Genomic DNA, 24,023 nt, shown 5'->3' with positions numbered 1-24,023 from the left:
AAGTCATGCGGTAAGTACTGGGAGCTGATGGTAGGTATTGTGCTCCACCTCAGCAATCCATCTCCCAGGGTTCTAGCGTGCTGTGAAGCGGGGATAGACTCCTGCGCTCTGCCTTATACCGACAATAAGCCTCTCCGACCTAGTTACTTACTTCTTACTTCTTTTATTCATCCTTTCTTAAAATATCTTAACTTTGTTTTTTTTGTTTTGTTTTCTTATTGCTGTCTTAATTTAATGTCTTGACTTCAACCAGATGTGTTTTTTCCACTCAGATGTCTATATGTAAAAGGTTCTGACAGTTTCAATGTATGTTGTATTTCCTGTCTCTCTGCTACTCTGTCCTATCATCTATAAATAATCTGCATGTTGACTTTGATGTGCTTTGCAGCGAGCTGCTGTTGTGTTGATCTGACACGGATCATTCTTTCTTTCTTTTTTCTTTCTTTATTGTAGTTACTATTTATTTTGTTCTTTCAGTCCCTTTAGAGATAAAAAAAAGAAGAAAGTAGTAAATCAAATGGTAGTCATTTGCTCTGTGTTTTCTAGATAAGTGCATTTTATTGTATTCACACACAGTAAACCACCAAATAACAAGCAATGACCTCAGACCTCTTGGTAATGAGAAACACACACTATCAGTAAGAGGTGAGCAATTGTTGTTAACCGAAGCCCAATAATTGTGTGTGTGTGTGTGTGTGTGTGTGTGTGTGTGTGTGTGTGTGTGTGTGTGTGTGTGTGTGTGTGTGTGTGTGTGTGTGTGTGTGTGTGTGTGTGTGTGTGTGTGTGTGTGTGTGTGTGTGTGTGTGTGTGTGTGTGTGTGTGTGTACGTACCCATTGTGTATGTCTGTGCCTGTGTGTCTGTGCATGTGGGTGGGCGCTGATAAGAACGCTGCTGGTTACATTGTGTTCTTCCAAAACCTCCCCTCACATACAGTACTGATGAGACGCTGACCACACACAACCCACTGATATCACCATTCAAAATACGCAAATATGTAGTAGAGTCCGACCCACATGTCAGCCTGCCTGATATATCGGCCATTATTTGATCGGTTATCAGTGGGCTAAGACTCTCCAAAAATCAGGGTCGGTAATGAACCCAAAAATCTGGCATCGGTCAGGCTCTAGAGGTAGTGGTACATCTAGGAAAAAAAACTGTTATACATGAACCTACTGCCCGTGGGTGTTTTGGTACCAAGGCACCAAAACACTGTGGCTACTAACTGGATGCGCCGGCAACCACTCCCTTCTTCAGGCGCCTGTTGAATTGTCTTTGCCAAAAGTTCTTTATCTGTGCCTGTTCTCTCCCACTCTGACCTTCAACTTTGTCCAGATTGTGTTTTACTGTTGCTTACACCGCAGATCATCTTTTGTATTCATAGCAAACAGTAATTAGGCTCGCTATGTTTCCTGCTCAACCCGAATATGCCCGATTACGGGAATTGGCCCTCATAGGGGTCCATCATCGGGCCAATGTTAGCCAATATGTGTTTTCCGAAACATTATTTTGTACACATTTCTTTCCGCTTTATTTCACAGTATTGCTGAGGAAAGCAGATTAGAAAACCTACTGTATGATAAGTATCATGTGATTCAGATTTCACCACTTTGAACCTGGCATTTCATTATAGATTATCGTTAAAAATATATATTTGCATCGCACCGCATTGTGAGCTTGTAGAACTTGTATATAGGCTTAAGTGGTTACGCCATATATACTCAAGCAATCAAGACTGTGAAAAAAAGTAAACGCATGTGGTTGGAGTATGATGAACATACTTGGTTACATTCTGTAGGCACACAGCTTTAGCTGGAGCTGCACATTGTTTTAGTTTTTAAGAGATTTGGTCTTTTTTGCCTTTATTGATAGTAGTACAGTGGAGAGAGACAGGAAACGGGGAGAGAGTCGGGGAGTGACATGCAGCAAATCTACCACCAGGCTTGGGGATCGAACCCGGCACTTGGCCATCGGTGCCCCCAGAGCACACTGTTAGAAAACAAAAGTGTCTTTTTGTCTCCGCCAGGCCTCAAAATGCCTCAAATCATGAACACAGCATGCAATTTCCTTGAAATTTTGCACGCATATTTCCACTATGCCGGGGAAGAAATGGCTCTTGAAAATGTTCAAATCAGCCTCATGGTGGCGCTATAACAGGCCGATTCGTGTTTTTACCTATAACTGCACCGATCTGTGTAAAACTTTGTAAGCGCAATTCCTAGAGGTCAAGGAAAAACCTTTGCCCTGCATTTTTCACATCTGCCTTTTATAGCGCCACCAGGAGGCTGACTTATGTAAAACACATTTTTTGCTATTAAGCCTAAATATTTTATGCAAATTTCACACAAATCGGTATACATGATCTCTATAGTCATGTGATCAAGACGGATGTGATTGATTTTTCATATTCCATCCTGATTGCCTAAGATTGACATCTAGAGTTTGCAATAGTGCCTTGTTTTGAACAAAATGCCGCAAATCATGAACGCAGTATCCGATTGCGGTCAAACTTTGCACGCACAATCACACTATGTTGAGGAGCAAATGCCACCCTTTTAACATTGCCTGTTATAGCGCTGCAGCAGGTATAATTTAGCAAAACACATTTTTTGAACAAAATGCCTCAAATCATGAATGCAGTGTCCGATTGCCGTGCAAGGCCTAAGAAGAAATGGCACCCTTTTCACATTGGCCTATTATAGCGCCACCAGGAGGCCACAATAACCTACCTGACCTGGCGGAGACCTGTGCTCCGAGGAGCACTTTTTCTAGTTTGTTTTTACTTTCGACCAGTATTTTTTGCTATTTTCGAAAGATCAAATTGGAGGTATTTCTGATCATAATAGAGTAAAGTGTAATGGGATCATGACATCATGGCTGCTTTTGTGTCAGATGGGGTGAGATAACAGCTTTTTCTTTCATCTCAGCAAAGGTTGTCTCATACATGTTGTTGAATTATGCTCTAACAAGTCAAGCCAAACTCAAGGTCACAAAGTCATCATCCTTTTACAAAAAAGAATGAAAGACAAAAATATAATATTGGATCAAAACCCAGTATATGACTGGACCTTCTATGGGTAATGTATGAAATTGAGGGATAGTCAGTTTGTGTGTGCAGGAATGTGCATTCCTAGATATGAAATGTTCATTTGCTATTTTCTGTAGTGCAGTAATATTGTCTGTACAACTGTACTGAAGTAGCATATATCATGCCATTTTTAAGAAAACAAAAAAAGTTCCAAGAGCAATACTTTCCAGTCATAAATTTGGAGGTTTCATTTGAAAAAGAAGTTAACTAACAACGACTTCTTGTAACTGTTGTAATTATCTGTTGACTCCCCCTACTCATTCATTTGTGTTATTTGAGGTGCTTTAAGTGTGCGCTCTCCCTCATGGCATGACTCACAGCAGAGTTCTCTTTAGGGAAGGCATAACATACATTAAATTAACCATTTGATCCCTAGTGTCCCGGAAAACATTTGGCGAAAATAGTTTGTGTGAGAAAAACGCCCAAAACATATTATTTTCAAAATATTCATTCAGCAATTCTAGATGTATGTGATTTCAAGACGGTGCTGTATTATATTTGTTTGGTGCAAGCTTCGTCAGCATTCTAAACTACGTATTTACTTGTTTTTCTATGACCTCTTTCTATGAAGACGCGTTGTGAGGTCGGCTATTTTCAAATAGCCAATGTATTTAGGTCATGTGGCCTACAGTCGCTTGTTTTGGGCTTGTGAACATCTGGCAACACTGCTCTCCACGCATTGCTGTTTTAATTTCACTTTCATATGCTGCGCAAACAGATTTGATCTACAAGCATGCAACGTGTCACGCAGTGACTGTTTTTTGCTCAGAGATCTGATATTTTTGGCAGCAGTAGCAGCATTGAGCAAATGTGTGAAACATACCGATGTGTGTCCACTTCGTTCGTTCGTTCGTGTAGGGCTACACAGGCAATTGGGACATCAGCCAAGAAGTGGTATCATCATCCAGTTCAATGAGGCCGCTGACTCCATGTGGTGATTTGAAGATTGGGCATTCATCGATAATATGTTCAACAGTCTGTGGTTTTCCGCATTCACAGAGATCAGTGACAGACACTCCAATCATATGCAGGTAGATTTGGGTCTTTGCTACTCCAGACCGAAGTCTGTTGAGGTTGACCCAGGCATTCCGTGGTAGGTCACACCCAGGTGGGTTGGTTGAAGGAGAGTTGATGAACTTCCTCAACGTGGATGTTGACTTGGACCATTGCTTGTTCCAGCAGTCAAGGATCCATCCAGGGTGTGGAGGGCTCGTGGTAAGGAGTCTCCTAGCTTCGGTGGAGAAGTGTTTGCGTTTGAGTCTCTGGTGGCCATATTCAGCAGGCGGGGGAATCAGGCTTGTTGGCTCATCTGCACACTTGCAGGCCAGCTTCAAGGTCAGGAAGTTTCGACGGAGCTCTGGAGGTGGAATGCCAGACAGTATGGGGAGTAACTCGACAGGGGTTGATGGTAAGGCACCACTAATTAGCCTCATGGCGGTGTTCAGCACAACATCAATAGAGGCTGTATGGCTGCTGTGACTCCATGCAGGGGCGGCATACTCAGCCGTAGAGTATGCCAGGGCAAGGGTAGAGGTGTGTCCACTTGTTGCGCTGAGATAGATAGAAGGGGGAGATGCTTTGATAATAGGCAACTGAAAATGTGAATATTTGTTGGTTTGTCAAGAGATATCAATGGATTTTGGACATGAGACCGTCACATAATTAGACAGAGGCTACAGTGGTTATGACGGCCATGCCTGCACTTGGACATCTCTCCTTTCAATGTGAGGTTTCTTTTTCTTTTGGTCTCACCGCTTAATGCACGGAAAATAGCACTGCATCTTGCGCTGATCTTAAAGGGAATGGCAGTTTGATTGGATTGATTAAAGTAACACCCAAACACACCCATAATAGCAAAATGGCATTGGCCACGCCTCCACGTCTTAAGTTAAGGAATAAGACTGTAGTTAAGACCCGCATAATGGTGCCCTCAGAGTGCTATAGTTAAAACATATAATCAATCATAGAAGGTTAAAAGCAGGGTTTAAAAATGTCAAGCACAAAAGAATATTGCTGACAGTAGTTACACAACAATTTAATATGAAAAGGCCTTCCTAAATAAAGATGTTTTTTAGGCCAATGGTGTAACTTGCATCACTTCTGCTAGCTAATGTTATAACTTTGTCACTTGAGCTGTCGAATGGTGTAATTTTCACTTCACCTGGCTAATGGTGTAACTTAATCCCTTTTTATGTCAATTATCTAATTTATGTGCACCCGTTTAGGAGTTTCTACTGCGTTGTTTATATCCTATTCTGCTCTGTTTAACTACTACTCTGCGCGCCCCCCTATAAAAAACCTCTAAAAGAGCACTTAAAGGTGGCTGCAATTTGGAACTGGCCCCTGTAAAAAGTTCAAGCTTATAACCAGAAATGCTGATTTTTTTGTATTACTACTCGTTTATATGATGTTTTTGCATAGTACAGTATATTTGTCTGTAACTACATGTTTCGATGAATTGAATACACAAGACCCCAATGGAAACAAGCCACAGTGCTTTATTGGGTTTAATCCTATTTACCATCCCTTTGTATAGAACTGTACTTTTCTGTGCTTTTTTTGCAAACTGCTAAATAAAGTATTCAATCAATCAATCAATACTGTATATTATAGTATGTGTAGTATATTCAGTATTGATTCATGAATGAGAATGAGAGAATTCCTTAATAAGTCAACACTAGGCATTACGGTAATTAAATTATGTCTCATATGCTCTCATTTGAACAAAACAAAACGAAACAAAAAACAACCTTTCACAACTGGAACTAACATGATTGGTACAGTATGTGTTGCAGTGACTCTGGTCTGGGTTAGGGTGACTGTGTGTGTGTGTGCATGCGTGTGCGTGCATGCAAGTAATGAATGGGGCAAAGTGCGATGGCCTGGAGTGACGGATTCACCGGCCTTGATATGAATACTAAAACATACAGTCAAAGTTGTTACGGATTGGACGTGCTGCTCTGTGCACAATCTGTTATTGTTTTGTTATCTAATGTTGTGTGTCTGTGTATGTTGTCAGTTTGTGCACCAGCATACCTCCATTCTTTTTAAATGTGTGTGGTTTTTGCATGTATGCACATGTGTTGCATGTGCATGTATTTGCATGCAAAATAACTATAGAATGAGTGAGAGAAGAGTGTGTGTGTGTTGTGTGTGTGTGTTTGTATTCTTGTGAAGAAGCTATCGCTGTAGGATTACAGTACACTAACCTTGGTGTGTTTTCATAACATGGACTTATTTTTCTGTGTCCAGTGATTGCGAACGCGGAAGGAGGCGCGGCGAAGCCGCGCCTCCGACCAAAGTGGAGCTTACTATGTAACCGTGCTCGGGTTGTGTGTGTGCTCGGGTTGTGTGTGTGCTCGCGTTGTGTGTGTGCAGCCGCGCTCTCATTGGCTCACGCCCCCATGTGACTCACGTGCGTGCACTGCCTGTATGCAGCCGCCAGAGTGCGCCAGAGTCCAGGAATTTAGACAATGCTCTGATTAAAATGCTCAACAGCCTACAAAACACACACACACACACACACACATGTTCTCTCCCCATCACGGTGAAATAACACGGATTACAAGTCCGTAAATACACAATATTTTCGAGCTGCGTTCGCTTCCAGCGTTCGCGCGTCTTACTTGTTGTTAGTAGTTGTTCACTGTCTCTTTGGATGGTCCCCCCCAAAAAAAACTCCTGGGCAACAACAATCCTTCTTCTTCTTGCTAAAAAGGATGACATTAAAAAGTTACTAATACATGAATAAATTGTAATGCATTAGATGTTGCATATCTGTAGATGTGTCCGTTTAGGACTGTGGGTGTTGATAAAGAATATCATGTAATGTATTCTCTCATTCGACCTCTCCTGTCCTGTCCTGTAGGGAGGAGGGTCATTGTGTAGAAGGGATAATGGAGATCTTTGACATGCTGCTGGCGGCCACTTCTCGTTTCCGGGAGTTAAAGCTACAGCGTGAGGAGTACGTGTGTCTCAAAGCCATGATCCTCCTCAACTCTAGTGAGTACCTTTACTGATGCACACACACACACACACACACACACACACACACACACACACACACCTTGTAGGGACGTCAAAATAAATTTTTCAGTTTTTCAGTTTTACCCTAACCCTAGCTGCAGAGAGCTGCTGTTCCATTTCCAGGACCCATGGTTGCTTGATATCCTTCATTGTCTTTTGTGTGTTGTGTTTTCATTACATTTTGTCTCCTTAGATTTAGTTGAGGATATGTATTTTGTCATTTTCAGTTGAAAACTCATCCTGCCTTATATGTCTTTATCACTTTATTTTACTATAAGCACTTATAGATGTGTCCATGTTTGTGCATGCGTGTGTATGTGTTACTATTTATGTTGATTGTAGTTTTTTGTTTTTGTTCATATCTCATATAATTCGTTTGATGAATGATATGGTTATATGCTGGTTTGAATAGGACATGTAATCCGTCATAATGACTTCGTTGTGGGGGTCGTGCATGTGGAGCAGTGTACTTAGGCTATGTATATACGCACGCACTCACATATACATTACATTACAGTCATTTAGCAGACGCTTTTATCCAAAGCGACTTACAATAAGTGCATTCAACATAGGTAGGGAACGAAACTACTAATCACCAGAAGTCCCAAGTGCATTTTCTGCTAAAACAAGCAACCAAGAGTATACCTAGTGCTAAGGTAAAAGTGCAATATATAAGCTACCTACTTTCTTAAACAGGTGAGACAAATAGCAAAATCAAATGAGCAAGAGCTAAAACAAATAAGTGTATCGACTAAACAAGATCCAATAAAACAATACAACACAACAAGTAGGCAAGGCGATGAGGAAGGGTAGTGTTTCTTGAAGAGGTGGGTTTTCAGCCTGTGGCGAAAGATGGGCAGTGACTCTGCTGTCCTGACATCAGTGGGGAGTTCATTCCACCACTGTGGGGCCAGAACAGAAAAAAGTTGTGACCGCGTAGATCGGCCAGAAGGACCCTTATACACACACACACACACACACTCACACACTCACACACACACACACACACACACTCTCTTTCTCTCTCTCTCTCTCTCTCTCTCTCTCTCTCTCTCTCTCTCTCTCTCTCTCTCTCTCTCTCTCTCTCTCTCTCTCTCTCTCTCTCTCTCTCTCTCTCTCTCTCTCTCTCTCTCTCTCTCTCTCTTGAAATGGCTTTAGGCCTAATAGCAAGACATATGACCCAAAATCAAGTAATGATTATATAATGAGGTGACTGACGAGGTCACATTGGCCTGACTCAGACTGTTTGGTGGCACATTAGGGTGAGATTGTAAGAGAGCATCTAACAATTCAACATATTTTTTATGGCATGATTGCATTTAGTATTAGTGTAGTTTTGTAGCACGTTAGCTTAATTTAAGAAGTTCAGCTCACCAAATGAGAGCTTGGGAAAATGAGAAAGGAAAGCCTAAAACCACACAAAATAATAATATGTGACTGGGTACAATGCTTTGGACCGCAAGGGGGCCATGGTCAGGTATCATGGTACCAGGCTACAACACTGATGATACGTCCCAGGTGCATCCATTTGATGTTTTTTCGTTATAGTTATTCTATTTATAGTGGCTCATAGGAATTTATAGACTACGTGACAACCAGGAATAGATTGGTGACCACCGGTGAGACGGGTGACAGCCGGAATGTAGACGGCATCCGGGAGCAGTTTGGGTTGGCGCCCCAGTCTGTGTCTTCCGTGAGGAAGAAGCCCAACAAATCCACGGTGAGGCCTTTAGGAGGGCCATTCAAGCAAGCCGCAAGGGGAGCCTGCAGTACCACCACGGCCAAGACACCATCACACCAGAATGAAATGTTTGGAGCCGTGGAGTCTGGTGCAACGCTCAGGTCCTAGACCTGGTGAGACGGAGGAGGAGCCCGGCCAGGAGGCCATCCACAGAGCCTAGTCCCTCTACGTGCCAGAGTATCTCCTCTCCCCCAGTCCCGGCAGAGTAGTTCCGGACAAGCGGATTGAGTGGCCCTGTCTTTCCCTATTTAGGACTGACCGTGGGTCAGTCCTAAATAGTGGCTAGCGTTCTTACTAGAATCAGAAAATATGACCATATAACCCCTGTTCTAGCCTCACTGCACTGGCTACCTGTGGCATTAAGAACTGATTTTAAAATATTATTGTTTGCTTTTAAATCACGGAACGGCATTGCGCCTATATTTCTGACCTTCTGTCCCCTTACATCCCCCCCTGCAACCTTAGATCGGCAGACCAGACTCACGGTCCCCATGTCAAGGTTTGTAACAGAAGGGGATAGATCATTTGCTGTGAGGGCTCCACATTTGTGGAATAAACTTCTCTGGAAGTTAGACAGGCTACGTTACTGGCCACTTTAAACTCTTCTTAAGACTCACTTCTATGAGGCCTTTAAAACCACTAGTTTTCTTTAAGGAGGGCCTTTCAGGCATGCCGCAAGGGGAGCCTGCAGTACCACCACGGCCCAAGACACCATCACGTCGGAGTGAAATGTTTGGAGTAGGGGAGTCTGGTGCAACGCTCAGGTCCTGGACCTGATGAGACGAAGGAGGGGCCCGGACAGGAGGCCATCCACAGAGCCTAGTCCCTCCACGTGCCAGAGCCTCCCCCGGCAGAGTAGTTACGGAGAAGGGAACTGAGGGGCCCTGTCTTTCCCTAAGAGGACTGACTACTGGCTAGCTACTGGGATGTAAGACTGGGTCACCTGGGCGAGGGTGTATGTTGCGAGACCCGAAACACCCGTCGACTCCAGGCTACAACACTGATGATACGTCCCAGGTGCATCCACGTGATGTGTTTTATCTATAGAATGGCTTTTAACACATTGACTGCCAGAATTATTTCAGATTTTTTGCAGTTTATTGCCAGAGATTTTTCATTGAAAAAAAAAAGTACTCAGGAGCCGAGATACAGACTTTTAAAGTTTTAAGTTAACAAGGAAGTGGATGGGAGTCTAGATCTTCGAAAAATCATATCTCCTTGGTCTTTGGGTCAAATTAAAAAAAATCTAAAAACGAGTTAACTCGTTCTTGGCAATCAAGTGATGGATTCTAATCACTAGTAAAAAACGAGGTAACTCGATCTAGGCAATGATTAACTAGAGCATTGGACAATGGACTCTGTGTTCAAATTTTGAGGACTCTGTTTGCCTCTATGTTTGTCTCCGCCAGGCCAAAGGCGTGGCCGAGACAATGTTTTGCACCGTGTCCGTCCGTGTGTGTGTGTGTGTGTGTGTGTGTGTGTGTGTGTGTGTGTCCGTCCACGGACAGCCGATCTCCGGCACCATTGGCCCGATCACGCGACTCTCCTAGAAGGAATCAACGCATGTGACGTCATCCCAAAAAACGTCACTTCCGTCCGCTCCAATGATAGGATTTGGAGAAAAACACTTCTAGCTCTGATTCTTTTTTTTGGGGGTGAAAACCAGCCATTTTCAATGGGCTATCGCTCTAAAATGGCCGATCGCGGTAAAAGTGGATATTATTCCAGTGGATAAACGGGTCCCTCCCCCACCCCCAGGACACTTTTATTTTACATGCGGGTGCACGTTGTGGCTTCTGCGGCTGTCCAAAGATCGCCAAAACACAGTAAAAAACGCTGTCACTGATGATTTGGATGCATAGTAGGGATACTATGCATCCCTAGCATCCCTTAGGAATGATCCCTTAGTTGAGTTAGAGCGCCCTCTTGTGGAATTTTCAAACACTTTCTTTTAAAAGGACGTATGTTTACATCCTTGGCAGGCAAGTGTTCTATTTAAAAGGCAGGCAATGTGTTAACAGTTGTTAAAATGAGTAAAAATACTTAAAGGTTGTTAGAATGAATACTTACAAGTAATCAAAGGGAGTTAAAACACTTAGCGAGCGGCAGGCACACTTAAAATTTCTTCGAATTTTTGTTTCTAGTTGACCTACTACAGTTAAACATTGTTCTCCTAGAGGTCACGGTGCCCTCTACCCTCAATCCTCCTGTCACAAATCACCAGGTTTGGTTCAGGTGACTGACCTGTCTGTATGCGTGTCCTGACAAAGTTCACTACTCCTAATCACACACACTAACACATACTGTACAATGTATTTTAGTCACCTCTATAGAGGTCCTGTTTTATGGGAGGAAATATATTTTGAGGTTCCATAAATCAAATTGAAAATGTATTTCCAGGATCCAAAATATAATTTCAAATACTTTTGTGGGACATTTTTGTATCCTTTGAAAAAGATAATTCCACATTATTGCAGTACAACACACATACACATACACACACAGTTACACACAGTTACACACACACACACACACACACACACACACACACACACACACACACACACACACACACACACACACACACACACACACACACACACAACTCCTGACAGACTCCATGTTGACTCGGCTCCGTTGCAGCTGCAGGGAACAAAAAACTAAAAGTACAAATTGTGCAAGAAGTGAAATGGAGTCTAAAGAGCCAGGAGAACAGGGAGTGGATTGCAGATTTATGAATTTGGACAGATGGAAAGTATGGCTCAACTCCTCGGTCCTTCTGTCCTTGCCATGGGAGAATGGATAGGCTTGATAAAGGATCTCTGCTCTACTGCCCTCTGCTGTGTCACATAGAAGAATAGATTTGATATATGCCTAAGTGATAATGGGTATTTTAATTGGGTTAAAGCCCTGCCCTAGTGGCGTGACTTTAACCCTGGCGTCTCTATGTTGGGCCTGTCCGTTCAGGTGACATTTATTTATTTTAAGTCACGATACAAGGCACTGTGAGCTTGTAGATCCAAATTCTTTCTTTCGTTTTCTTTAAGAATCCCCCCTAAAAAAAACGGGTTTAAATGGTTATGGATAATGATGTTGGTCGTATGTCCATCTGTCCACCACTTGGTCACAAGCAACGTTACCTAATGGCTAGTATACCATGAAATTTGTTGTGTACCGTCGCAAGTAAAAGACGGCGAAGTTTCAAAGCCCACACGCATAGTTGTAGAGTTTGGAGACTGTCTGTTGAGCCGAGGTAACTGAGAGCCAAGAGGATCTTTTAAACTTAGTCTTATAAGGGAAAGCATGCACATAGAGATATTTGTACAGTGTTCATGTGCACCCCAGTAAGGAAGACATTGCATTAATGTTTCATCCGCACTAAACGGTTCAAGCCTATGTACAAAACGGCTCATGGTTGGGCTTTAGGGTCAGCAGCCTTACTCCTCCACCCCATTTCAGTTGTCAATTGTTTGACTCCGCTACATTATTTACTCCAAAATGGCTAGTCACTAAATTAGAGAGTTTGGCGGAATGTGAATCCAAAGTCATTTGTGGTCCTTGTTTGGATTACAAAAGTAGGACAATTTAGAAGCTCTGTATACGAGTCAAGATGAGTATCACCTAAACGGATGTATCTCTAACAATGGTAGAAATGTGCAAAGGTTTGTGGCAATGCTGTGTTTGCACGGTGTCATGTAAATATGTAAACATACACCAGCTGCACTTCTTTATATTGTGCCATGTTTATCTGAGAGAATAACAGAGACAACGTTGGTCTCTCTTTTCATTTAGAATCAACTTTATTGTCACATCATTAGTTTACAGATGTAAAGAAGTGGGTGAAATTAGTTTTTGCGTAAGCTCCATCATTTTGTTGTTTTCTAGAAAGGTAGAAGAAGAAAAAGGAGGTGTGGGGGCAGGTAATCTAACATACATACATCGTTACATACATATATATAAGCATAGCATAAGACCAGTATATACATGAGGTTAAGCCTAAGGTGCGAAAGTGGATACACATAGCAGCAGGTACTGTATGTGCATGATTAGAAATAAGGTGCAAAAAAAACACACAAACTGTCATCCGTATTTACTTAACTTTTCACATGCAACCATGACTCTATGCGTGTTATGAGATTTTTGTTTGTTATTTTATAAGCTGCCCGAGTAAGACTTTTCCTACGTTGGCAAACACATTGTTTTGTTTGTGTTTACTCCACAAGTTCATATTCCGGTCAACCAATTTACACGTTTCGTTTACAGCCAGTTTTTTTGGCTTGGAACTTGGTCATCAATGCCAAGCGAGCGGACTGCCATGAAATTTACGGAGTGCACTCATGGTCCCCATAGGATAATCCCTACTGGTATTGGTGGCCAATTGCCTTTGCTATAGCGCCACCGTTAGGCCACTTTGTTATCGCAAAATCTAATGGTCATATTGCCATGGAATGTGTAGAGTGCATTCATGCTTCCTGAAGGATGCTTGGCTGCTAGTAGGCAGCCTGCAGGATGTGACTGTTAACCGTATGGCCGTTCCTCTAGCGCCACCCTTTGGCCAACATTTGCATTTGGGTGTAATGAGCAGCAGGGCAGGGCTGCTTAGACCCATAGTATTGTGTGAGACAGACAGTCTTTCTTAGACGCAACAGTGGAGGAAATTCCTTGCTGCCTGCTTATTCATCCTCTAGACTCAGAGTCTAGACAGTAACATCTGCCTTAAAGTGCCAGTTCAATGTCGATGCCAAGGTCAATGTAATTGTTGATTGGTTCACGATATAAATCGTCCTCTTTGATCGTTTTTTTTCTCTAAACCACATGAAAATAAACTTGGACCACCAAATGCACCAGTAATTCTCAAAGTGGGGTCCATGGACCCTCGGGGTTACTTGAGGGGTTTCCAAGTGGACCCTTACAGGTCTTTAACTCTGAGAGTGTACAAATGGACCCTTATGGGTCCATTTGGTTTCATTTGTACACCCTGAGCTATTTTTATAATTAATTTAATCTGTAGGCTATATTTAAATGTTCTATTTTTTTGTGTGGTTGTTTTTGAGGGACTGTTATGTCCAGTTATTTGAGTGTTGAATGTTTAACGGACCACAATGGGAACAAGCCTCTGGCTTTTTGTGTCATCCATTTGGCATGTTTTTAACTACTGCCTTGTACCTTTAATCCATTAAGACCGGGAACGCATCTGTGTCATTTCAAGATTTCTTTGGCCATTTCAAATTAGCAGATATACAAGCTCATAGCGCAGCACCGAGTGCCGCGCGATGAGCTTGTAGATCTGCTATTTTTTGAAAAATCGAGAAAATGTGTGCAAATCTTTGAATATATATATATATTTTTAAAGCAAACATTTTTAACTCCAATATTGGCTTCTGGAACAACATATTTTGAGATGTGTTCCCGGATTGAATGGGTTAAAGATATCTCTCTCTCTCTCTCTCTCCCTCTCTTGCAGACACGTGCAATAGTCCTCCGGAGACGACAGAGGAGTTGGAGAGTAGGAACAAGCTGCTACGGCTGCTGGATTCAGTGATCGATGCCCTGGTCTGGGCCATCTCCAAGCTGGGCCTGTCCTCCCAGCAGCAGACTCTACGACTCACACACCTCACTATGCTGCTGTCACACATCAGACATGTCAGGTACCCATAACCAGGGTTGGGAGGGTTACTTTTTAAAAGGAATCCCCTACAGTTACAAATTACGTGCTAAACATTGTAGTCAGTAACGTAATCCGAGTACCCCAATTAAAAAAGTAACTTCTAGTTACTTTCAGTTACTTTTGGATTACTTTTGCACGATGGTGGATGGTCCTGGCTAACGCCTGGAACAGTAACATCTCTCACGCGAGTCACCACGGTGGAGTGATCTCGGATCGAAAAATGTTAACTGTAAAAAGTTAAGGAAATATGGCGTTTTTTTGCAAGGAGATAGAATGGGAGCGGACGGGAGCATTTCTTTTTGGCACGGTGATCCATCTGTCCCTTCCTTCTCAGAGTCACCGTGGGTGATTCCAGAGCTGCGCTAGCCCCCCCCCCTTGTGGAAAAAAAAAAAAATATTGTAGATTTACGGTTTTGGCACTCATCGTCACTTTTTGCAAAACCGTAGATTTATGGTTTTGGCACCCATGGTGTTAAGCAAAACTCTATTTAATTAAATAAAACAAGTTTTACCATTGATAGACAAGAATGTTGAGCATATGAAATTAAGATAAGGACAACAGAAATATGGTTAAGGTCATTTAATTGTTCAAAATTTGACCTCTCTGAACAGTGAACAGTTACATTACTGTAGTGTCACTGCGTCAACCAATAACACATCATAACAAAATGCATCGTGACCTACAGTACCAATCACCGTGCCAGATGCCATTACCTTTAAGAGAAGACTGCGCTAGCCAATATCCCCAATCCAATATACGCTCTCCTATCTCCCTGTCTGCAGTGTTGCCTGGTCTGATTATTATAAGCCACATTGGGCTTGTTTTTCTGAAGTTGCTTGTAAATAATGGTAGAACGGTTGTGAGCTTGTAGATAGTCTATTTTCAAATAGCCAACATATATAAATATGCACATTGTTTAATGGACGACATATATAGGTTTGAAGTGCTCGTATGGCCTATTATAGTTGCTTCTTTTGGGCTTGTTTTCATAGACCTGGTTGCTTATTTTAAGGTTCTGTATCTTCGCCCAGATGGCATGAGTTATAAGTAGCGATACAGGGGATGATCAGTGTCATTTGTGCTAAGCGTGTGATGGCCTTATTTATCATATCAGAAAGTGTGGATGTGGGAAGTCCGATAATCTTGGAAGCAATCTTCCTGAAAAGTTTGTTTCTGTTAGGCATGGAAAGTAAAGTGTAAAAACATGCGGAACAATACAACAGAACAGGTTGAATAATGCTTTTGTACATGTCAGGTGACTGATGATCGATCTCCTCTCTCCTGCGTCTCCTCAGTAACAAAGGCATGGACCACTTGTCCACCATGAAGAGGAAGAATGTGGTCCTCGTCTACGACCTCCTCCTTGAGATGCTGGATGCCAACACCTCCAGTAGCAGCCACATGCCCTCCTCTCCCCCTCCTGCTCCTCCTACCGGCTCCAACCACTGCCCGGAGCCACAGTCCCAGTCTGGGGCCCAGCAGGCTGCCTCAGAATCACTGGGCCCAGGCCAGGCCACGGTTCTTCCCTATCCCCCCACTGAGACACCCATCCTGGGCACGCATCTCCATCGTCCTCTACAACCACCCAGCTCCCAGGTGGATCACGTGACGTTGGAGAGCAATGAGTGAGTTGTGGCTTACATCCACTGAGGTTATGGTTATTAGAAGAAAAGGAAAAAAAAATCCAGTAGTTTTCAGTGTTTTTCTGCCGTTTCCCTAAGCCAGCCTGCAGTGTTCTGACTGGCTGGCTAGATGGTTGTCAATTCTAGACTCACAACTAACATTGTGGATTTGCAGACAAGAGTAATGGTGCACATTAAAACTAGGCTCTGAGACGTCCCTGCGCTGGCTTTCACTTTCGCTTTGCTATGCCTTCCTGAGATTCAACCTGCTAGTCCATCTGGTTGCCACAACCACTGTACCATTTGATTGGAAAAACAGGAGGTAAAATTGTCTGGAATGATGTATGTGTGGATGCACAAATGTGTACTACATACTGTAAATAGTGTTTCCACTATCCCAATGTTGATTGTTGTTTGTAATCCAAAATAATTAAGTAAAGACTCACTCACCCAACAAACAGACCAGCTAATCTGACAGTCCATCCACCCATCCATCTATCAGTAAATCCATGCATGCGTTCATTCGTATCGTAGATCATCACTCAATCATCAGTCATCATCTAGCCAGCCATTAGCCAACCAAGTGGTTTCCAAACTTTTTAGCTCGAGACCCAAAAGACAAATTTGATGTCTCCCCGATTCGCCACATATGGTCAGTTTGCACTCTTCAGAAATTCTCCACATATTCTTCACAGACGTTTACCACTGCACAAGGGCCTTCCAGAACCACCGATCCCCCTGATATGCCCATATATACTGATAACATCAGGGATCTCCATATATGGGCAATGGCATAAAAGGGACACGGACAGACGGTTACAACGGTTCCTCTGACAACGGGTATAATGGGTATTGCATAACATCGTGGGGGCATGCATTCCCTATTTGCATCGTTCCCTACTGGCACTGAGTATGTCTAGTATATAAAAAATAGGGGGATATTTGGGTCCTGAACCACTGTATGGGAAACGGTGACCTAGCCAGCCAGTCCACCAGCCATTAGCTAACCAACTGCTCCTGTCTTCCAGTTACCTGCAACCAGCTCAGTGGGCAGGGGAGACCGGTCACCTGCCCCCCTCTGTGGAAGACACCAACGGCTACATCATCACAGAGCATGTTCACATTAGGACTGTCAGTTTTCCTATGTAATCCCATTCGAATTTCAATGCTTTACTATTTTTAATATTCGAATATTTTATATAATATAAAATTATATAATATAATTTATAGTTGTACAATAATAAACACCCACATGCTCACATACAAATGCTATAATAACAGGCTAAACAAAATAGTGAAAGCAACTATATTATTAGTTATCTTCATTTAATTTATCTTCATTTTCTGTTTTTTTTATAAGAGGATAGTAATATTAGGATTCAACTTCCTCGGACCACGCGTCCGAGGAAACGACGCACCTCGTCGAGTAAAACATTCCATTGACCAGATCTATAGGGGGCACAGTGGAGTAACTAAAACATTTTTCCCTCCGGTGTAATATTTTCTTTTCTGGCCAAAAAGTATATTTTAGACGGGTGGGAGGCTCAAAGTGTTCCCACTAAGGAAAGTAGGCTTTCAACATCTTAAAACCGTCTTTGTTTTGGTGAGTAGCGAAAGAGTTTTTTTTTTTTTACTACAGTCGAGAGACTGCGCTAACGGGGGTAATGCCCGAAAAGTCACATAGCGTTAAGGAGAACTCTTTCTAACGCTATGGACCAGAGCTACTGTTCTATCATAGCAAGATCCATCCGTTCCGGCCGCAGCCTACGTTTCCTAACGAGAACACCATCCACCGTCCCAAGCGCTGATAGCCACAAGTCCACGTTGTAGCGACGTTGTTTTCATGTTAAATGCTGTGTATCGCTTGCGGCTCTCTCGTCGTCTGTGACCCATTGCAGTGCTTCGAAATCACCGCTTTATGTCTGTGCGTTCCTGCCTAGTGCCTGTTTTTGCTTCGGTGTACAACGGTGTTGCATCAGCGACGCGTTGTGTGCTTGTAGATCAGCTGAGGCGGAGCTACAGCTCAACTGCATGTTGAGGGGAAGCTGTGCGTGTGCGACAGAGAGAAGCAGAGAAGAGCTCCTCTACATTACAGACGGACAATGTTACATAAAAACTTTCGCTGTTGTCATAATTATTAAAGTTTTGTAACTTCCAAGTGAAGTTCATGAGGGGAAACTTTGAAGGAGGGAGGAGTCTTGCCTGCTTCTGCGCTGAACCGACGTGTGTCTCAGCGTAGACCAGACACACAGGCGCACGGCCGAGCGTGCACAACACGTTGGGTGGTATGGCAGCGACGACGTTCTTAACTTTCTGTGTGCAGTGCATGCACTCAAACCTTATTGTTGATCATGCCTGACGTGATGAAAGCATTTGTTTTCGCATTGGTAGGTCAGGAAAAAAAAAGAAGAAAAAACATATATATATATTTTTTAAAACATTCAAATGGCAATTTTAGCATTCGAATGTAATTAAAAAAAATCACATTTGAAAAAAACTACTGTGCATTGTAACCATCTGAGCTTGTACCACCCTACAGGGGTGTTTGGACTTAAAGGAGAGGCTAGAACATGCTCTCTGGACCAGGGGCCAAATCTCAGAAAAACTGACGGACAAGAAAGAGGGAAAGGTGGGGGAGGGGGGGTAAATATTCTGCTTTTGCGGCTCATAAGATGTCTTTGAATTTACGGCAACAAAAGGCAAAAGAGAAAAAAGTATTTGAATTCAAGTGGGGACTTTTTAATTGTATATTTTGTGTGTAATTCTTTCCCTTGTGAATGTGCACTTGGTGGTCACGAGTACATCTTTGCCAATCAAAATTGTGCTCTCTTTTGATATACAGTATTTGCATCTTTTTCATGTGTAACTTTTGAGAACACACCATGTTCTCAAAATAATCTTCAATAATATACTTATCCACTGGTGTATGTTGTCAACACACCTGATTTATGCTTAACCTGTAGTTGTGTGCCGGTGTCGCATTGTGAGATTATAGATTTTGCTATTTTGGTATGCCACACCGGTGTGCAGCTAAGTATGACTCAGGCTTTAACATCCACATCCGTACAGTCACATATTGCAATGCTTCAAAGCTATAAACTGTGCTGTCTATGTATCAGATTGTGAAAACTACTGCCACTACTTAAACTGTACTATGCTTAGGTTTACATTCACTATCTGTGGCTCATGCATGCAAGCTCACAGTCACAAAAATACAGAACATGAACACGCAGTCATGGCATCATCTTGGTTACTGTCAAATTGTCAGAGGCTTGTTGTAATTTGGGGCTTTCCATTTGGAATTTGTTTTTTCCTACTCTTCTTTGTAAAGACGCATGTCTTTCAAGCTGCAACATTAGTGGCCTTTTATTGATATGACTGTTAACACTTTGCTCTGCTCCCTTTATCAGGGTAAATACAAGGCTGCATTTACACAGGCATCAAAATACCACCTGTGGCAAGCTGTAAATGGAATTGATATGGCTTGAATTATTACCTGAGTTCTCACCACTCAGTATTTCTCACAGAGGTTGTAAAAGTCTTGGCATTGTTTTTACGTTTGTTTGTTTTTGTTTTTAGTGTTATCAATTTTGTACTAGCAAGTGATTCTTTGTTGAAACAAAGAAAAGGGAATATGATTTTCATATTCATTGGGTAGGGTCCCTACCTAATTCATATTGATAAACTATTGGCTATGATCAGAGGATTGGAAATCAATCCTTGTTTTTGTAAATATGGACTAAGCTCCCAAGTATGTGTTCATACTTGTGGTTTGTGCATGCACGTACATGAAGACACGCAAATCTCTGAACCTGGAAAGATATCCCTCTGTGACTTTTGCATGTATATTACACACAGTCATCTTGGAGCCTTGATACACATGCAGAAAAAAAATCTGTTTCTCACTGCGTTGTCTGCACACAAACAAACACTTTCATTTAGGTTATTTGTCAAATGTCAGAGGCTTGTGTTTCTCTGCTTGGAGAACTGTTTTTTCTGTGTTACTGTACACTGTACACAGAACAACAATCACGACAAAGAATGTCAATCAAGAATGGTCAGCTAATTCATCCATTGAATAAGCATTAAACAAATTGAACTGTTCACACTGGTGTCTTTTGTCTTGTGCGTTGTCTAAGTTAAAGTGTGGCTGTTAGGACCTTCCTTACTCAAACCATCAACACAGTGCAGGTTGCCTCTGTCATGGTCAGTATCATGTATCTAGATCTATCTAGGTTGTATATGGACGGATCCATGACAGGTTGAAACAGAGTAAAACACCAGATGCATGTGTGGTGTTTTACTCTGTTCACTGTTTTTCTGGTGTCTGATCCATGAGTGCTATGGTGCTAACTATGGTACTGACCTAACTATGGTTACTGACCATACTGATGAGCACCATGAATAACAGGTACGCAACATTATACTAAAAACTGCATTTTTGTCTGTTATTGATAGCATAGCGCCCAAGAAGGTGGTGAGAGTCAGAGCCCGTACACAACCCTGGATGAATGGAGACATCCTAAATGCCATCAAACTCGGAAACAAAATGTACTCTTGAGTTCAGGAAAAGCTAAAATGTGCAACTACTTGAAAAATGCAGGAAACAACGAAATGTAGTAAACAAAATGGTCAAAACTGCCAAAAAGAATTTCTTAAATGAAAACATTGAGGCAAACAAAAGCCACCCACAAAAGCTGTGGGAAGCGCTACAGAAATTAGGCTGCAACAACAAAATTCAAACCAAAACTACAAACATCTGCATTATTTCAAGTGGCGTGCTCATTACCGTCAAGCAAGCGGTAGCGAACTGTTTTAACAGCTTTTTTACCACTATTGCAACCCATTTGGTAAGCAAACTTCCTCAGCATTCAGGGGCCTGTTCCTCAAAAGGTGAATTAGAGCTAAAGCCTGGCTTTACCACCTATCCTGGCTTAATTTAGCCAGGATTAGAGCTGAGTCGGTTCCTCAAAAGGTGAATTATCTTGAAGATTAGTTTAGCCAGTTCGCAGGGGTGAAAGTGGGCCGGCACGGACCGGAACGGCGTTCCGGTAAAAGATTAGGTGCCGGAACGCCGTTCCGTTAAGAAAATTTCGAAGGTAGTTGAGAAAATCCCATATTAAATAACCTGCCACAGACCCATGGCCATGTTCAAGAAGGAAACATAATCTACTAACGTCAGATTAACATACACAATTATTACATTTTCTAATAAAGTGCTTTTCAATTGTTACACTGTGTGTTTGTGTCAGCTTAATCCGTGCTATTTTTACGGTGTTTATTTATTTTACGGAGCCGAGAAGCGTCTCGTCCTCTCCAGCGAAACGAAACTTGGACTGGGATCAATTCACTTTGCAGCTTGAAGATCCGGTATAAAACGGATACGGAAACGGCCTTTATCCGTGCCTATGTGTGTGTGTGCAAATTACCGGATAAAGAAGGCGGGCTTTACGACGAATTAAATCCCACCAACGTTCAAAACATGTTTCTGGTTGGCTGACAGACTAGCATAGTTAGTTCTGATTGGTTCAACACGTCTTTTCTGGAGAAAAAAAAGAAAAGAAAAGAAACGCGAGGGGAAATAAACACTGTTTTGATGAAGAATGCAATTTAAAAAATAAATGAAGCACAATGCAACGAAAACTAACTGAGATGTTTAAGAGAAAAGAAGACAGAGTTGAAGAAGCTGACAATGTGGTTAAAAACAAAGTTTGTAGAACAACAACGCCCAGGTACAGTGGTGGGAAAAGTACTCAATTACTTAAGTAAAAGTATCAATACTGCAATGTATGTATGTAAAGCACTCTGTTAAAAGTTTGGAATTGAAAATGTACTTGAGTGAAAGTACAAAAGTATTGGTATCAAAATGTACTTAAAGTACCAAAAGTAAAACTACTAAAATGTTTGAAAATAGCAAATCTACAAGCTTGTGGAGCTTGTAGATCGGCTATTTTCAAATAGCCTAGGTATAAAATAGGGCTAAAGGGATTCATTCATGATTTATAATGTAATAATGTATATCTGCAAAGTAACTAAAGTTTTCAAATTATTGTAGTGGAGTAAAAGTACAATATTTGCCTCTGAGATGTAGTGGAGTAAAGTAAAAGTATAGACAATTGGAAATACTCCAGTAAAGTAAAAGTACCTAAACATTTTACTAAAGTACAGTACTTGAGTAAATGGTATTAGTACCAGGCATTAAGAAATTGATCTTCAGGGATGCATGAATGAGGAAAAAAGCCTGTGGTTATACCTATAACTTATAGGTATAACTGTGGCAAAATCTATGCATTTTACGAGTTTTGGGCCCCCCAAAACATTTTGGGCCCCCCAAATTTTTTTTCGCAAATGCATTTAAATATATATATATACATATATTTAAATATATATATACATTATTAGTTACGGGTTTAAAGGAGCCTCTTTGTAAGTCAATAAGGAGCATATTTTAAATTTCTAGTCAATGGAGAAATTATTTTTTATTTCTTGTCCACCTTTGGAGTTACATCATGATGGCAAGGTAACTACACAACCCAAATTTCTACCAAAGTGGTCTTGCAAATGTGGGGTTATTGCGTGTCTCGTCCCGTCCCCCGCTCATCCCGTCGCGGTCAACCCCCCCGTCCCCCCCCGTCCCGTCCGTCAGGTATCCTACAAATACCTGATCTACATCTTGAAGAATCTTGAAATGTTTTAATACTTTTGAAAGTTTTAAACACTTATAGGAAGGGGGAAAACAATGCATTATGAATTACGAATTCCACTTAAGCCCTATTTCAAATAGAAGTAGAAAAAGTGCTCCTCTGAGCACAGGTAGGTCTCCGCCAGGTCAGAAATCGGCCTCATGGTGGCGCGCTATAACAGGCCCATGTGAAAATTTGGGCCAGAGGTTCGGAATTGGCATCCAGGGAGTGTGTGTGTAATGTTTCGTTGCGATCAGGCCAACGGTGCCGGAGATTAGCTGTTCACAGAAAGACGGACGGACAGGGGGTAAAACATACTCTCTCGCAATGCCTTCGGCCTGGCGGAGACAATGAACATAGTAGATCTAATAGTGAAAATAGCTTATCTACAAGCTCACAACACGTTAGACGTGCTGTGAGCTTGTAGATATATATTTTTTCTTTTTTCTGGCATTTCTTCATAGTACAGCGGATAAAAGCAATATTTTGGGAGAATCGTTCACTTGGTGATACAAGCGTGAAACTTGGTACAGATCATCTTTAGAGGTCATTTATCGATTTTTTTAATCGAGCCACTTGAAAATCAAAGATGGCGGCCATTTTTCAAGATGGCCGACATCTTAGTGGGCAGTTAAGTGATATGATGGTTTATTTGGTGATACAAGCATGAAAATTGGCATGAGCAGTCTCTGTGGGTCACTTGACAATAGGCCACCCACAGCTACTTGAAATTTCAAGATGGCGGCCATTTTTCAAGATGGCCAACACTTTAGTGGAGCAATTAAGTTATATAATGGTTTATCTGGTGATACAAGCATGAACATTGGCATGAGCAGTCTCTGTGGGTCACTTGACAATAGGCCACCCACAGCTACTTGAAATTTCAAGATGGCGGCCATTTTTCAAGATGGCCAACACTTTAGTGGAGCAATTAAGTTATATAATGGTTTATTTGGTGATACAAACATTAAATTTGGCATGAGCAGTCTCTAAGGGTTGCTTGACAAGAAAACACTCCCAGCCACTTTACATTTCTATTTTCAAGATGGCCGCCCCCTGGATCCTCAAAAGATACATTTTCTCATAGAAATGTATGTTTTTTTTTCATTAAGGACGATTATACGATTATTATTATTATGCTAAAGAACAACTTTTAACACATCACAATATAGTTGTGTTGATTTGTTGATCATAGA

At 41.9% G+C, this 24,023-nt stretch overlaps 1 protein-coding gene across 2 annotated transcripts in view; it reads left to right on the top strand.

The window, feature by feature from the left end:
* The window catches only part of esr2b (estrogen receptor 2b), a 37,107-nt gene extending 16,906 nt beyond the window's left edge, over positions 1 to 20,201 (top strand). Inside the window, exons 7-11 of one of the 2 annotated variants that reach the window (XR_013932175.1) lie at positions 6,955 to 7,088; positions 14,318 to 14,501; positions 15,818 to 16,147; positions 17,173 to 18,134; positions 18,207 to 20,201. Coding sequence is in view for 1 of the 2 variants with exons in the window: in XM_080414889.1 (XP_080271015.1) it covers positions 6,955 to 7,088; positions 14,318 to 14,501; positions 15,818 to 16,147; positions 17,173 to 17,293 (769 nt within the window). In the remaining variant the exon portion in view is untranslated. Of the gene's footprint in view, positions 1 to 6,954; positions 7,089 to 14,317; positions 14,502 to 15,817; positions 16,148 to 17,172 lie in introns of both variants that reach the window. The other variant, XM_080414889.1, reaches the window with a different exon arrangement.
* The last annotated feature ends 3,822 nt before the right edge of the window (positions 20,202 to 24,023 follow it).

The sequence above is a fragment of the Gymnoscopelus braueri genome (assembly GCF_963280865.1).
Source record: "Gymnoscopelus braueri genome assembly, chromosome: 19".
Taxonomy (NCBI): domain Eukaryota; kingdom Metazoa; phylum Chordata; class Actinopteri; order Myctophiformes; family Myctophidae; genus Gymnoscopelus; species Gymnoscopelus braueri.
This window is presented reverse-complemented; position numbering and strand designations above follow the sequence as displayed.